Below are 17,346 nucleotides of genomic sequence, written 5' to 3' on the forward strand. Positions count from 1 at the left end.
AGTAAATGAACTATACACTATACTATCTCGGCCCTTATATACTTACGCCTCACTGCACGGCACAAGCCTTCCGTCAGGATGCGATGACTCGGATCAAGTTTCTACGAGTACGCGGGCCCAGTGTGAATTGATGAACGATCTTTTCCTTCACCGTAAAGTATGGTGAATCCCAAATCTAATTTCGCATTTCGTTTCCTCCGCATTCACTCCCAAAAAACAAACACAGAGGTGCGAGCCTGTAGTTTCCAGGGTAAAAAAAATATCTATTTAGTCCATCAGTTATAATCTATTAGAAAATATTAGATAGGTACGTATTTGTTCTTTTCTCAGTCAAACAAAAATTACAAAGATACGAGTAGCGCGTCTAAGTTCGGGATTTGAGGTCCGTGATAACACTCCTGTGATCTTTAAAATATTATGTTATGTTTATTTGATTTACGCGCGATGAAAATCTAACCTGATGAACGCTATGGCGTTCACAATCGCACCATCTCTTTCTACACTCATCCTATACCATTTACAGAACGGTGTTGAAAACAATCGCGATTCCAAGTGCGTTACTGCGTTAGATAAAAATACCTTTGTTCTATCCTGGTTAGCTATGCCACTCGGCACCGGCACCCAGCGAGCCAGCAGCCGAGGAGGCCAAGTCGGAAGCACCCGCGGCCGCGTCCGCCGCCCCCGCGGACCCTGCGGCTGCGCAGGCCCCCGTCGCGCCCGCGAGCAACGCCTCCTCCCCTCCCGTGGTAAGCGTCCTCGCATCAATTTTTAAACACGGAGAAGTCGGAGACATCAATGTATTTACTTCTAGACTCGTTCGATTTTCAAATCGTTTGTATAGTATTTTTAACTGAATAAAAGTCGCAAGCGCTAGCATACATGTAAGAGTTATCTGTAGGTACATTGTATAGTCCAATATGAATGATGTTTTTCCGTAGTACTTTGTCGGATGAGTCCGTATGTATCTTGCTTTCTTAATTAGTTTCGGTAAATTTCACTATGCTAGTTGAGAAAGCGAAATAATATCGAAAATACAAACTGAGACATGGATGCACAGAAAAACCAGAAAAAGACACCAGCACTGGGAATCGAACCCAGGTCCTCAGCAATCCGTGCTGCGTGCTATAACCCCTACACCACTGCTGGACAGGAATCTAGACACGAATTTTCCCTATGCATTAATATCTCAGGTTGCTCATTTCTACTATGCTACTTAAGCAGCAGCACTATCGACATCTATGTTACGACGACAGACGTCACATTCTTTCGGAAACAACCGCTCACCCAGACAAGAGATGTCGCTACTAATTAATCAAATTATGATTGGTTTTTTGGAGTCTTTTTGTATTTTTTATTTCAACTCCAAATTTATTACTTTTACAGGTATGAAATAAAAAATACTCCAAAAAAAAACAATCATAAAGCAAAATAAATACGAGCTTTTCTGACAAAATACTTATGGCAAAACATTATTCACTACATCTGTACTGCTTTCACATAGATCAACATGTTACGCAGACCCAACCGCCAACGCCATACTAAATAGTTTCAAACGGTCTGTGCACTGAATATTTTTTCATTTTCATTTAATTAAATTACTTACTTACTGCGTTAGCTCAGAGACCTGAAGTGAATCTTGGCCTCCAACAGTTTAATTAATACACCAAGTTAATTACATTAGATACGTCTATTTTCTACGCGGTATACCGCGCAACGAGGGTTTTCTAACAAGTAAAATATACGTTAGTATCGCAAGGACAGTTTGGCCTTACAGTCTTGCTTTGCTTGCGATTTTGCGATTGGCTCATTTGTTTAACTCAACAGTAGATTTTGGGTCTGCGACATATTTTCTTTATGTGAAAACAGTGTTTTTTTTTGTATGAAAACATACAAGATTCGCACAGACATAACTGTCTTGCACGTGCGGTCGCGAGTAGTATTTGGTTTTGATTCAAGACCGTAAGACCCGCTAAAACTGAGACGCGACGTCGGTCGCGGATTTTTTACTTGCAATAGGGTATTTGATATTGACTACTAATCAATGAGTGTGTCTTGACAGGTGACATAATCGCTAGATGGCGTAAGTATCGAGAGGTCCGTTTGATGTTACAGTCTTGCTTGCGATTGGCTCATTTAGTTATTTATCCAATCATAAACGTGACGCAAAGTGGACGCAAGTGTCGAAGTTGTGTCAAATGAATCTCACGATACTGCGCTAACGCTAGCTTGTCACAGAAACCCTCATTGACAACATCTTTTTACCAGTAAATTTTATATGGCAATAGTGAGCTCACACAACTTAGTTGCCAACTCAATTGCCTATATTATTTACTCTAAGCTAGTAATGATAAAATTATACAGTTAATTAAAAACTAATCTATTTTTAAAAGCTAATATAAAACTTTTTTTTAATCATGATTAATAGTATCAACTACCCTATTACGATATTAACGATGTCATTCGCCATTATTCCCTATGTAAAGCACTACACTATGTAAATCGCTCAACCATCTGCATCTACGTCCGCGACCTACGTCCGCGACCCACGTCCGCCACCAATCCCAGCTTGAGATTAATTTTTCGCACAGGCCACTTAGTTCACACACTTAGTAATCCACAGTCTGTTCCGCTAACCGGATTGGTTTGCTGAAAGATATTGTCTTAACCTGCACAAATACCACATCCTAAAGCACTATACTGTTTGTATTGAGTACAAAAGCTTATGTTTTGTCTGTCATATTTTGTCCTCTCTAACAAGCCCAACCTCTCCTAACAATATTAAACGCCTGTTGACCGTAGATAAATTTAATAAACTTCACATAGCAACATATACATGCACTGTATGTGCGACACCGTCCTAGTTATGTGGAAGACAAGTAACAAATGCTTTTTGACATTTTACGTAAAGATACATTAATAAATCATAAAACGATGACGAATACAGTAGTCAATTCTAAACAGAAAAAAACCTAATTTTTGATGTTTTCATTTTTGTTTAGCTAAAAATCGGCGTTGTGGTTCAGTATCATTATTCAGCTAACAGCCTTTTAACTTTTAGGCCTTTCTTTCCATGTGTTAATTTTATTACAATGGAATAAATCTTTCATTCTCAGTTCAATACATAATCGTAGCTTCTACATAATGTGACAACTATGAAGAAAATAGTCTCTCATTTCATTTGCCTCTATCTTGGACTGTACTCATACTTTTTAGAGTCGCATGATGCCTCGATGTGCAATGGAAAATGCATTTATTTGTGCATCAGCTATAGTACTTCGGCGCCTCCCTTTTTGTCAAATAGTAGAGCTCTCTAGCTCCCATGATTTGAAGAATATTTTTAATCGGATTCCATAACTTAGACGGTGTTGAATAGAAGTCCTATAAATATTTATAAATACATACATTAACCGACTTCAAATACAAAAAAAATGCAAAATCGATATTGGTAATATTTACATATGTGGCACCTCACGAGTATTGGCGAAATTGATATATTAATTTTACAAAATAGCATATTTACATAGCCTCTTTCTTTGAAGTCGGTTAAAGAGACATTAAGTATGAAAAAGAAAATACATTATTTAATACTGTTTGAATGGCAGGCGGCCGCAAAACCAAAGACGAAGCAGTTTTCGATGATGTCCATGGTTAGAAAGTTTTTCTCAGTGTTGCTATGGTTTAAGCCGTAACAAGAAGAGGACAGAAGATAGTTACGTGAGGACAATTTTGCGCAGGCGCTTAATAACATAAAAAGAACAAAATGCAAAGCCATTTTTCTACACATGCCACAGTATCATGAAAGGGATGATGAAGAGTAATTTGTTTTTTACATGTAAATAATTTCACGCTTTATTCATTTTTAAGGCTTTATAATTTAGTAACATTTTATGGTTCTATTGTTTTTGTTTACTGACTATAATTACTGACTTCAAATAGAGTTTCCCTAAGAATTCATAAACACATTTTTTTGTGGAAAAGACCGAAGGCACCTATTTATTTCGTTTTGAAAAAAAAAACAGTTATGGTTATTACTAAAATTTAGACACAACTTATCCTTTTACTTAATTGTAAAACCTGGTCCTATTTTGAAATTAGTTAAAAACACATACCTACCCACATTTTTATATTTCATGCATTGAACTGTATTTTTATCTTGTAAGTACCAAATTGGTATATGTATATTACTAATTGATCATTTGGTTCTAATTTATTAGTCGAATTCATTCTGAATGTCTGGAGAAAGACAAATTTATTATTGTTTAAACAAATATTTGGACCATTATCAAATGAAAATCAAGAATTATTATATGTTAATAATTACATCATTCTTTATGTTATAGTTATGCGTTATTTTAATGAAAACGCTTAATACATTATCATGTATATTTACAATAGACATGTGCCATACATTTAAAACATTTATTACATTTTTTAACATAATTTTGTAATTGAAACTTATTTAAGTACTTTTAATCGCAATAATTAAGTAAACAGATATAATAAATTATACTTATTTATATATATTTTGTTTTCATTTATTTCATCAACCATGGGACTCGTACACGAAATTATTAATAGATATTCTGCATAAATCCTACTAACCTATTATCATATCAATTATCACTATCAACCGTTCATTCATTACACATTGGGTTATGAGTGGCATCATTGTTATTTATCATTGCTTATTAACCGCTTGTAGTTGGTAGCGGACGTCACGTCAGTTGCGGACGTAGGTTGCGGATTTTTGGCGCGGTGCAATTTGTTCGATTTAAAATTCGTTTCGTCAATTGCGCTCCTAAATCTCACCATTTCTTACAAAATGACTTTTACATGCACACTGTCCGAAACCTCAAGTCCGCAACTGTCTGTCAAGTTTTCCAAGTTAATCATCAACTTATTGAGTTTGTATGTCATATAGGAGGTGATCGTTGGACTACTGAATGAATGTGTAGAATCATTGAAAAACTACACTAGTCTATATAAGCAAAAGCTTTTATCCTTGGAAAGTACAAAGTTCCAGTTGGACACAAATGTACGTTTTAATCATAGACACATAGGAATTTATCTACCCCTAATTCAATACTCGAACATTATAATTTTTGTAGCTCGAAATGGAACTAATATTTCTGCATACAAGCTTAACACATTTGTATAGACGGTGGCGCCACTGATTTTTTAATTACTTTTCTCTTGGTTTCACGTATACGTATATAATTAGTCTGGTCTGCTTACCATCTCACATTGTTGTTGTTTTATAAATGCCGAAAATATAATAATATTTTTTCAAAAAGTAAAAGCGTGGTCACCCTACCTAATCACATTTGCCAAAAATCCGGCTGTCCAAGTTATTTGCTGCGGAAGGTTAAGAGTTAAGGACTACGATACATACAAGTTCAAATTTCTGCAGAACGATGCTGTAGGGTGACCATTATTTTAATACAAGTCTCTAAACCACCATTGGCGCCACCGTCTACGCGGAAGTACTATTCGTATGTGTATACGAAATTAGTTCTGTTTTTGACCACCAGACTTTTTAAACTTTATTTTTTTGGTAAATTCAAAACTAAACAAAGATAATTTTAAGTACCTATTTAAAAAGTAAAAAAAGAGTTTCACGTTCACTTCATTTAACACAAATTCGACTTGGGCCTCAGGAGGAATTTATGTACTAATTTTACAATTAAAAAAAAAATCTAAAGATCCACAATCAACGGATCATTGTAAAGCACATGGTGGTCTGCTTTTTGATAAAATTTGGGTAAAGGAGCTCTACATAAAAAAAATATTGACGCAAAAACAATAAAAATGGATCAGATTCCACAAAGTATCTAAAACCTTTTTCAACATAGCGCTTAATTTTTTTGAAACATAGCTCTGTCCATCGGAGGTCAATTTTTCCAGGTTTTAGTGACCATTTCAAATCTCGTAGGCACCGACACAACACAGTGACTCTTGGCTTAGTGGCTTTGCATTAATGTGGCCGGCTCACGCTTTCAGATTGCGTGAGTTGCGTGACATTTCTATTCGTACTTTTACTAGTTCTGTGACAGGAACTATACAATACTAGCTTTTGCCCGCGGCTTCGCTCGCGTGGAATTCGGTTATCGCACGTTGTTCCCTCGGGAACTGTGCATTTTTTCGGGATAAAAAGTAGCCTATGTCACTCTTTGGCCTATAAACTATCTCTATGCCAAAAATCACGACAAACATACAAACACACAAACACACATACTTTCGCATTTATAATATTAGTATGGATTATTCATTCAAAGGCTAAAGAAGCACCAGCGGCGGAGGCATCGTCAGCAGCACCAGCAGTCAGCGCAGCAGAAGAGAAGAAACCCTAGGCTCTCAGGACCTAACAGTCGCAGATCGCCAAAAGAAAAGGTCTCAAACTGTCGTTACTAGCTTTACTTCACGACGAACTAAGGAACGTGTAATGTTTCCGAATAAATAATAGACTTGGATACATTTGCTTTTTACATATGATACGCGATGTAAATAGAATTGAGTCTGGTGAATACCGATTCATACCTTCACCACATAAGGTTTTTACCCTCCTTTTCCTAACCACATCAAGCTTTTCTACGATCTAATCGAGGGTCTCTACCCTCTAGTAGAAAAGACGTTCTTCAACACTGTGGCGCGCTCCTGCTTCCTTCGATGTTTGTCACGAAATACAATACGAATCTTACGTTTACGACAAACACCGGGGTGGAGGAATCGAAGAGAATCAAGCGTCCTACAAGATCCAGCTCACGAAGGGAAATAGGTAAATTCAAAGCAATTCAAACCATACTGTTACCATTTATACCATGTTAGACAAGGCAGGTGTTAGATGTATGAACGGCTGTGTTGCTCTGAAGATGAGCTCTGGTTGAGTTTGAAACGCGTCAGTGTAGTGTGGTGGTGGTGATAAATGTGTTTGTGCGATTTGTGTGTTTTATTACACTGTGGAGGTGGAGGAACTGCATGAACACACATTTCTTGCATAAACTTAGCTGTCATAAGGTCGCGGGTGAGCAAAGTATTTGTTTCAGTTTATTGAAAAAATATGCATCTAGTATTTTATGATAATGTAGAGGCAGTCGCTATTCCTGAAAAGAGGGAATCGCAAACCCAAAGTAAACCAAAAACAAAAAAACTACTATTGTTAGTCTTTATTTATAGATAATGTAATTGAGGGACTAACTTATTGTAATCATGATGTATGGCAAAAGCGTCGAAATATCGGCAGCTCATTGAAGGTAAACAGGGTCTACATTCCGTAACAAATTTATCATTAAAAACTGAGGGTAATTACGTCTGAAAGGGTGGGGGAAGTCCAGGCGCCAATAACGACCAGTTTTTGAATTTGTTGAAACCATCATTCGGAAATGTTTAAAGATTGTGCTAAATTGGATATAAGAGTAGAAGAAAGTAGCGAGTACAGCTCTAATTCACTTCGTGTTAGCTAGCTCAAATTTTAGTTGTAGTTTTGCAACAATGCATAGATCCGCGAGGTGTTTCACTCGCGATGTGATGTGATATCGAAAACAGCTCCTAATTTTTTTTTATACGACTGGAAGGCAAACGAGCAAGGGGGTCTCCTGATGGTAAGAGATCACCACCGCCCATAAACATCTGCAACACCAGGGGTATTGCAGACGCGTTGCCAACCTAGAGGCCCAAGATGGGATACCTCACGTGCCACTAATTTCACCGGCTGTCTTACTCTCCACGCCGAAACAAAACAATGCAAGCACTGCTGCTTCACGGCAGGATTAGCGAGCAAGATGGTGGTAGCAATCCGGGCGGACCTTGCACAACGTCCTACCACCTGCAATAAAACAAAGTAAGCCAACAGTTTCCATTTTATATTCGATTATTGTGCGTACGTTTAATTCACGGTGAAGAAGAGAATGTCTCTGACACTTCCCCTGGAGGGTAGTTCTAGAGGAGCGAGCGCCACTGCGCCCGCGCTGCCCACTCTATAGCGAGAAGTGCTTTCGGAGTCCTAGTAGAAACGAAAAAGATTCTATTAAGTTTTTGAGTAACTATTATTTCTGAAAGTATATAGGTTTAGACGAAGCCAGTGTTGGCTGGCTGTCAGTTTCACTTACAGCCAGTGCTGGCTTGTTATTGACGTAATAAAAAGTGTTTCAAGACAAGCCAGCGCTGGCTCCCAGCACTGGTGAGAATAGAGTGCCGGCCTATTTTTAAGCTCTGCAAATAATTCAGGAATGAAATTAATCCAGTTGGACTCATCTAAACAACACGGGTCGGGCCTGCGCGGCTGCGCAGGCTTGTCTGGCTGGGGACTGGCACCCCAGCGTTACTGGCTTCGTCTAAACCTTGCTTAAAATAAAGCCACGCAAAAATATCCACGATTGCGTTAAATAGATACTGACATCTCCCTTACTCTTCGTATCTAAAACATACAACTTAAAGGCACCAAAGTCAACAAACAAAACCACTAGCACCACTAATAATACTCCAGCATGGGCAGCATGTTTGACCTCTGCTGATGTTGGCACGATAGTCGATTGGATTCTTCAACTAGTGTTCTTTTAAACGTGGAGCCCCACAAAGTAACATCACCATCTATCTATAAAGTCTCATTCATAAGTTCATAACGTCTTGATGACAAAATAAACAAAGCTGCAAATTACTTGTGACTGTGGCCCATGCCGGCTGGGTTCGCCGGACACAGGCACAGACCGGGGTTCCCGCGAGGAGCCCCGCTTTCTTTTGAAGGCTCTCCTCGTGGTGTCAAACCGCTTCCGACTCCCGGGCACACTGGAGAGGTCTAACGCCAAAACAATAAAAAAAAGTTAGACCGAGTTCACGGACGAAGCGCGGACGGTTACTTTGTGAAGATTTTCTGCTGGAATGAAAAATGGGCGCTGAGACTTTTTGTATGTACAGAACTAACGTCAACTTCTCTATACAGGCACGGTTTCTGCTTATAACTATTTTAATTAATACAAGGTATATTATAAATAACGCACCGATTTACACCTTATTTATTAAAATCGGATGAGTAGTTTTAGCTAGACGTTACGTTGGAACATAAGTAAATACAAACATAACACGTAGACTGATAAAATCATTAAAAACCGTATCAGCATAAAATCATCTCACTCAAGTAAAAAGCGGTGTAGGCATGGCCGATTTTTGAAACGGATTAATAAAAGGAGCGATATCTGACTAAAAACATCTTCAGAGGACCACCAACTTGATTAAATATGTGACTTTTTCGATACACCAAGTTACAGCATCCTATAGATTCATCATTATCATCAACATAACATCCGGCTCACGAGGTACATCAACATAAGAAACTACACAATATTACCGGCGAGAACCTGTAATTGGCTTTCTGTACCTATTGTTATTTTTAATCTGTATGTTTAAAGCTGTTGGTTCTCCAGAATAAATAAATAAAAAAATTTTTTTATATTGTTTCTCCTCTATAAACGTAGATGAAAGTAATTCGGCATACGAACCGTCGCTGGTGTCATGGGATTCCGGCGGCGGCAGCGGCGTGGGCGCAGCCGCCGCGCGCGTCAGGGTCCCCCGCCTGCTCTCGATCAGTCGCACCAGGTTTTCCAACGCCGTTTGTTTATTCTGCATCATGGTGTTAACGGCATAAATTTCCGAATAAGCTAATATGCTCAGCATGCCTTGCCTATTCACTGGTATGTTGTTCGGTCAAGCTAGCGAACCTAGTAGGTAGGAGGGACACGAGCACAAATGCTCGCCTAGCTACAAGTACGATACGTTTTATAATAGAGAAGCAGACAGACAGCCTACATAGCTAAAATATAAACTAATCAAACGGTACCTAAACTAATTTAAGACATAGGACTAAGGACTACATAGGTATAAACATCATTTGTTTTCGAGACGGTGTATTCCAGTGTAAGCCGTGTGGGGCTTTGGCACCTCGTATGGTGGTTGGGTGGAACTATGTGATATATACCTATTGATTTATGTGGATGAAAACACGTGTCGCACAGAAGTATGTAGCTGACTTCCACGTCTGGTCGCGGAGTAGCAAAAAAGATGTAAAATACTTCCAACTTCGAACCCAAACTGACCCTGATTTCATCCAGCAATGGTTCGAAGGCAGCTGGATCAGTGGAATCTTTCAGCGTCTCCCAAGTCTTGAACAGCTTCCGATCTGACAGCCGGATCGAACTCTCCAGTTCACGTATTTCTACAAATACTACAATATAAATTAGTCTATTCGACGTGTCTTATTTGACATCCAAGCATTAAACATATTTGCTACGGACGGGATGTCATTCTCATCACCAGTAGCCGGAAGACGTCTCATTAGCTGTAATCAATTGAATCATTACAACTGTTAGATCCAATCAGCTACCACTGGATCATTATCAACTGCAACTGCTATTCCCATAAAATATTATGATTTTTCCATAGGGATTCCCGAAAATTATATGATGCGCCCCGAAAAATAAATGTTTGCATCCCGATCCGGCGCGGAAATCGCAACAAAAAATAGCCTAGCCAACTAGCAAAAGATGCCAAAATCTTATGAGAAAAAGAAAATAATCAGCGTTTTTGAAAAACTGTACAAATCATTAGTTTTTTTTTATTTAGCGACGCAATTTGTAACAAAATATGAACCCTACTCTACTCCAATCAAAGAATGGCTAGGTCCGGCGCTATAGCCTATAAAAACGCATGCCTACCAGTTTCCTTGAGGCTGGCGAGATGCGCGACGATCTGCCGACGCTGCGCGCGCACGGCCCGCCTCTGCGCGCGCGCGCGCGCTACAACGTCGCGTGCGTTGCGCGCCTCCGCCGCCAAGGAAGCCACTTCGCGCGCTTCCTGCTCCAGGCGACGCTCTAACTCACTGTTTTGACGTAACGTTTGACAGCTGTCATTTTATCCTTAATACACACACGGGATTTAATCACGACGACAGTGTGTTGCTAAAATTATCTCGAGGTTTCGACCACATTATAGTGGCAGTGCAGTCTACTCGTGACCACGCCTCTGCTATGTGATCGAAACTTGAGGTAGCTTTAAGGAAATATGTCGTCGTGTGTGATACAGTCCCAAGTGTGGTGTACCTACATAACTTATGAGCGGAAACTACGTAAGTTTTTCTATCGTCATAGTTCTGATCTGTTTTTATTTAAGGCGTTGGGATTTGTTCTTCAAATTTTACTTTAAGTATCTGAATTTAATTTAGCTTCCGTACTAGAAAGCATTCGAAAAAATCTAAATGGAATCAAAACTGCAACTAGTTTAGGGAGAATATTTTCCAAAGACCGACATAGAAAAAAGTAAATCGCAGTGACAGATAATGATTCATACGTCATATACAAATTGAGTGAAGTGGTCAATTCAATTTTAATAAAATAAAAAAAATCCCGAAATGTCCCGAGGAAAAAAATAGTTTGTCACCCTACTTGTCATCTATGTCGAGCTCTAAATGAAAACCTATCACTTAATTAGACTTTATTTGAAAATACAAACTGAAATATAGATGCACAGAAAAACAGAAAAATAAGACATCATGGAATCGAACCAGATCCTCGGTATTCCGTACGCGTGCTATACCGCTACACCACTGATCAAGTTTATAGCGTGTGACACTGACATTACGAAGCTCCCGCCTAGAGCTAATCGAGGAAGACCCGGCTCGCTTCATAACCGACTGAGCCGCGGGTCTACAACCGCTGGTCGCCTGCATGCGCGCCGTATGGTTTTGACAGCTCGCGAGAGATGTCAGTGGAGTTAGTTGGCTTTTGGCGCGGGCAGGCGAACGAACAATATTTCACTGCTCTGTATTGTGAATTATGTGAATAAACTAATTGTGGAATAATAGCTACAAGTTGTATTAAATACTTCTGATGTATACAAATAATATTGTAAATCTGTTTTAAAAAAATATATACCGTTGAGTTTCTTGCCGGATTCTTCTCAGCAGAGGTTTCCGAACCAGTGGTAGTTTTTTTGACATTCATAAGTGCTTGTTATAGCCTAAATTGAATAAAGATATTTTGACTTTGACTTTGACTTTGACTTTGATCATGATGTAGCGGTATCATCACTGATCACTGATCAGTGGTGTAGCGGTATAGCACGCGGTACGGAATACCGAGGACCTGGGTTCGATTCCCAGTGATGGTCTTATTTTTCTGGTTTTTCTGTGCATCTATATTTCAGTTTGTATTTTCAATTTAGGTTTTACAGGATGACCGTAAAAGTAAAAATTTGGAATTGAAATAAAAAATACAAAAAGATTCCAAAAAACCAATCTTAATTAGACTTTTTTTTTTTATTTTACCTTGGATATTCGCCAGTGATCCGCGCATACGAATGAATGTTCCTTATCACCTCGACGAGATGATGGAGTTGGTTGCAGAATTCCGGCAACTGGTCCGGAGATAAATACTGCCCGCCGTATCTAAGGAATAAATATTAAAACAAGAATGCAATCGAACTCTTGACTTTGAAAACAAAAAAATACAAGACAAAATTGGCAGAACGTTGTTCTCCATAATCAATTTCATATCGTCATGTTGGCACAGCTTGGCACAAAGCAAGCAGCTCTCGTCGTTTTAACTGTCAGTGCAAGAGTGAAAAACATTTCGGCTGGAATGGAAGACTGAACCACAGTACAGGAAAAGTGACTGAACCATGGTCAGATATAAATAATAAAAAGTGTGTTTTTTTAACCTCTCTTCTTAGCGAGAATTTGCGAGAACGGGTCGAATTTTGGTTTGATGTTTGGTGAATAACATTTAACATTGGTAATTGAAAAGCATGTTTGAGCTATCACAATATGACTAGGACAAACTAAGACAACGCTTCCAATGAGGGCTATCGCGTATGAATTCGCCACTAGAGGCGCTAGTGTAGCGTGAGGTCTCCGAAATGTCAAATCTCATAGTTTTTGGGTGAGCTACGCGGGTTTATTTATAATTAGAATAATTTTGTGAATATTTTGCAATATCTGAAATTAAATATGCGTTCCAGGGCAATGAATGTCTGTGTTTTGAGACAGTTTTGTCTTTCAGAAACCTTTGTCCTCCCTTTTTTCCGAACAAAACGGGGACTATGCAACACTGTGGCATGCTCGATATTTTTATGGTACGGTTTTAAGGTGTATTAAATATGACTTTAATCAAAACTTTGTTTTCACGCCCGTAATAACAAACTTTGAAAGCCATACTTAAAAACCTCACGCAACAGTGCGCCATCTAGTGAGTCAAAAAACGATAGCCCTCATTGAAACAAAAAATCTAACCTCAAATCGATGTTGGCGGCAAACTGCGAATCGTCGAGTTGCGGTTCTCCGGTGCTGGCGTTCGTTGAGCCTGTGTTGCTCGCCACCGTCGGCAATTGATCCTCGTTGGTGAAACTGCCGCAACCAATGCTTTCGCTCATGCTGTAAAGAAGGTATAGTCAAAGATAACTGAATCACGTACCAGGAAGGACTATTTAAGAAGGTAACGAAATGGGACTGTGGACGAAGTCATCCTGAGCCGTCGCTACTTTCCATACAGAGTGAGATTGAAGATCAGCAGTACCTAAATCTTCAATACGACTTTCTTGGAAATATAGTGTGGTAGTTTTCCCTGCCTTCTACACCGTTGTGCTAGAGTGCGGAGTTCTGGCGGTAGATCGTTGCTGCCCACTCACATCAACTTCCTTAGTCGCCTTTTACGACACCCATCCACGGAAAGAGTTGGGTCAGTCCCATTCTAAAACTAGGCAAAGCACGAGTGTTATTTAGTTATGGTGATTGTGCTTGCCGATTAGTAAAAAATAACAGGTCACTTCCCCATTTACCTAACACCTGTAATCCTGTATAAAGTTATATATATGAAGGGAATAAAGGTAGTGACCTTTTCTGGAATACCAACCTATCCGGCTGCTCCACCGTATTTATCTCGGCTCGAAAGTTGAAGAAGTTTGCTGTTACTCCGCTCGCAGACTGGTACCTAAGAAAGACCTGGATCAAATTAATACAGCCTATGGCAAAAGGTCTCAAATCCGATCAGTTTGCGGCGAATTTAATGGGAAATTGGGAACCTTATCATCATAAGCGGAAAGAACGTCCACTGCTGAACAAAGGTCTCCCCCTTAGAATGCCACAATGAACGATAACTCGCCACTTGCATGCACCGGTTACCCACACCACTCACGAATTCGTCAGACCGTCTAATCATTAGTCGCAACAGTTCTTTCATTTACAATTTTACGTTTACCGTTCAGACAGTTGGTGGTCCATGGCAAGACAGAAATTTTGTCAAATGGTTATCCTAACTAAAAGGTTAAGAACCGCTGGTCTAATGTGAGGCCTGACAACGCTTCGTCCTCCGGTCGACGCCACTCGAGGACCTTCTCCCCCAACGGTTATCTGTTCTTCGAGCAATATGACCCGCCCATTGCCACTTCTTGTCATACAGTACAATAGCTAGCAATGACGTGGCGCCAAGCAGCAACAACACACCACAACTCGATTTCTACCTGATTGCCTATGTTTCCGGGTTCCCCCGCGCCCTAGGGTGTTATGGCACATGGCGGTGCATGATCCATTGTGCGCAGACGCCTCCAAGCAAGCTCTTAGGCAACCCATGGAACGCACTATGCGGGTAACCAGCGTCTCTTTCTCAAGCGATGCTTTGAATAGGGATGGCCTTACCCGCTAGACGGTTTGGAAGTAACGGAGCGCCCCGAGGCGGCGGAGGCGCGGTCGCTCCCGCGCAGCTTGCTGAGCAGCCGCCCGAGCAGGCGCGACTGCCGCCCCGGCCCGCTCTCTCTGCCTCCCTCCATGGGCCGAGACGGATGATCTGTTGGCCTGAGAAGGTCCCTAAGGTAGAGTCGACCAAAGTGATTCATGTACCGGGTACCTTTTAATGACCAATTTCACCATGATTTCCTTGACAAAAGTATTGGATGTCAAGTCAACATGGCACTATAGCACAAAGGTCCACCCTGGTACATGATTCAGTTTGTTCGACTCTAAAGGCACCAGCACCAATATCTGACACAAGAAAGCGTGCATAAATATCTGATAACTCTATTTCTAGGGCCGGTAGGAAGTGTTTGATATTTTTGCACGATCCGTTGTGGCGGATACATTAATGCAGGTTACTGCAGGGCTACCTACTACGAAACTCGAAGTTCGTGTCGTGCGGTCCCTCTCGCTCTCGTATTAAATAGTATAAGTGTCAGAGGGACCGCACGACACGAACTTCGAATTTCGCAGTAGCCCTCTGTACAATCGCGAACCGGGATTGTTAAGTCAACCGCCTCTATTCATAATTTAGTTGAGTATTATGCTCTATTTCTACCAGAGGATAGGTGCTTAAATGAAGTGTTTCTATTCGTTCATGAAAAACGGATTCCTCGCAACACATCCTCGCACGTTTTTGGTGCAATGGAAACAAGCCTTACACGGCCAAATTAGGGACAGCACTTGGGAAGTAGTTCTGTTCGCAACTGTACCTATTTTACGTACACACATAAAATCAGCGCCAGTCCTGGGGTAGGGGTAGGGTAGAAGTGGAGCGATTGCTCTAGGCGCTGGAGTACGAAATAAAATTACGATGGAAGCTGGGTTACATACAATCTCGCTCAACCTTGATCATGGGTTTCATTTTATTTTGTTGTTGGTATTATGTATGTTGTGGTATTTTAGATGCTTTCGGACGTCACGTTGGTAAACCAAGCTTGATAGTTTTTAACGCCATCTAGTATCGAATAGCTGAAGTGTTGCTAAGAAAGAAACAACTTACAATAAAATTACGAAAAATTGTTACTATTTCCACAAGAATTGGAACTTCTACCACTAGCTTGAAGTATTGTATTTACTTTGCCACATGTATCTTAATACTTACGTAGGTATTTGATTCGTTTCAATTAGGTGAATCGCGGTGGATGTCAGCTATGACTACGTACCTATACCTATACCTAATTACAGCGTATACTCCATTTATTTGAACATTTGAAACTTAACGGTAAAAATTGCACACTTTTTTAAATGAAACAACGGAACTATTTAAAATTGTGTGAACTTCTATAGTAAAAACATAATAAATAACGCTAATAAATGTACATGTAGGTATTTTTAGTCCATTTGTTTTCGAAATATCGAGAAACGTATGTTACAATTTGACCGTTAATTCAAACCTTAAACAGAGTACCTATATACCTATAGTATTATTTACTACGATCAACGATCAATCAAAGAACTATTATATCCTGTCAATGAGACTACAGCTGTTGGTGCATTGACCTATATTGGCGATAGTGCCTGATAACTCTGTACCTACTGGTGGTAATATGATTCATGATAACTATACTTACATTTTCTGTTTTGTATTATTGACTAAAGCTGAATGAAGCCTGACCTCTAGTTCCAAACTTACTGAATTGTATTGTTCTTGTGTGTGACATTTAAAAAAATGTTTTACTTACTTTTTTCAATATTTATTGCGATGACCGATAATCGGGTAATGACATTACAGAGTTTGCTATGTTTAAGTCCATTTTATCTTCGTTGAAACGTTTTGAAATTAATTTAATGTAACTGAGCGAGTGTTTCACACCGTTGCGGTGCCATTTTGATGTGCAGTTTGACATTAAATGGCCAGAAACATTCATACATTGTTTAGTACAAAAAGGTTGTTTTATCTTTTGACTTCTGAGCAAACATTTGATCAAAAATACGTGAACACGACTCTATTGTTAACGGGGCGTTCAGATATTTTTGAACAAATTTTTGCTCACAAGTTTACGAACTCGACTGTACAATACCTCTTTATTTCTTTACCTTGATGAAGATGAGCCACAAACGATAATGTCGTCCCTTCTAAATTACTATGCGATTTATTTAAGAAGTTAAAGAACATAGAACTAATAAATACTTGGTGTAGGTACTTATTTAATCAGCGTTTCCATCAATAATGTGTTTTTCATTTCATTACCCAATAGAAATGCTTCATTTACCTCACCTAACGAAAATCATTCCTCAAACATTATTGGTGGAATCACTGCTTTGCTTCCATGGTAATGCCTCATGTCCAGAGACAATGTCCACTTAGGCTGTTCAGTGAGCAGCAGAAGTGGATGAGCAGTTCTGGTGCTCAAAATGATCTACATATAAACAAAGTCTACTTTTGCTGCTGACTGTACAAGCAGCAAATATGTGTACTAGTGGCAAGCTTCCACTTAATTACATTTTTTGCCTTCGGACACACCTACATACCAAATTTCATGTCTAAGCCCAGCGGTTGTTATTTAGAATTTTATCCCTATCCCGTGGGAATATCGGGATAAAAAGTATCCTGTTTTAATCCAGGTTATAAACTA

At 39.5% G+C, this 17,346-nt stretch overlaps 1 protein-coding gene across 5 annotated transcripts; it reads right to left on the reverse strand.

Moving 5' to 3' along the window:
* Positions 1–7,842: 7,842 nt before the first annotated feature.
* LOC141438974 (uncharacterized) lies at positions 7,843–16,615 on the reverse strand. Of its 5 annotated transcripts, none has more exons than XM_074103064.1 (10): positions 16,453–16,615; positions 14,675–14,830; positions 13,893–13,970; positions 13,274–13,414; positions 12,311–12,430; positions 10,704–10,867; positions 10,086–10,204; positions 9,492–9,612; positions 8,655–8,791; positions 7,843–7,999 (listed from the first exon to the last, which is right to left on the reverse strand). In XM_074103064.1, exons 2-10 carry the CDS (start codon positions 14,803–14,805, stop codon positions 7,883–7,885), a joined length of 1,128 nt encoding a protein of 375 aa, XP_073959165.1. In that variant the 5' UTR covers positions 14,806–14,830; positions 16,453–16,615; the 3' UTR covers positions 7,843–7,882. The 5 variants fall into 5 exon arrangements, with proteins under 5 accessions (XP_073959165.1, XP_073959163.1, XP_073959164.1 ...); XM_074103062.1 differs by having other exon boundaries at positions 10,086–10,213; XM_074103063.1 differs by having other exon boundaries at positions 10,086–10,213; positions 14,675–14,842.
* Positions 16,616–17,346: the final 731 nt, after the last annotated feature.

Source organism: Choristoneura fumiferana, chromosome 20 (assembly GCF_025370935.1).
Source record: "Choristoneura fumiferana chromosome 20, NRCan_CFum_1, whole genome shotgun sequence".
NCBI lineage: Eukaryota > Metazoa > Arthropoda > Insecta > Lepidoptera > Tortricidae > Choristoneura > Choristoneura fumiferana.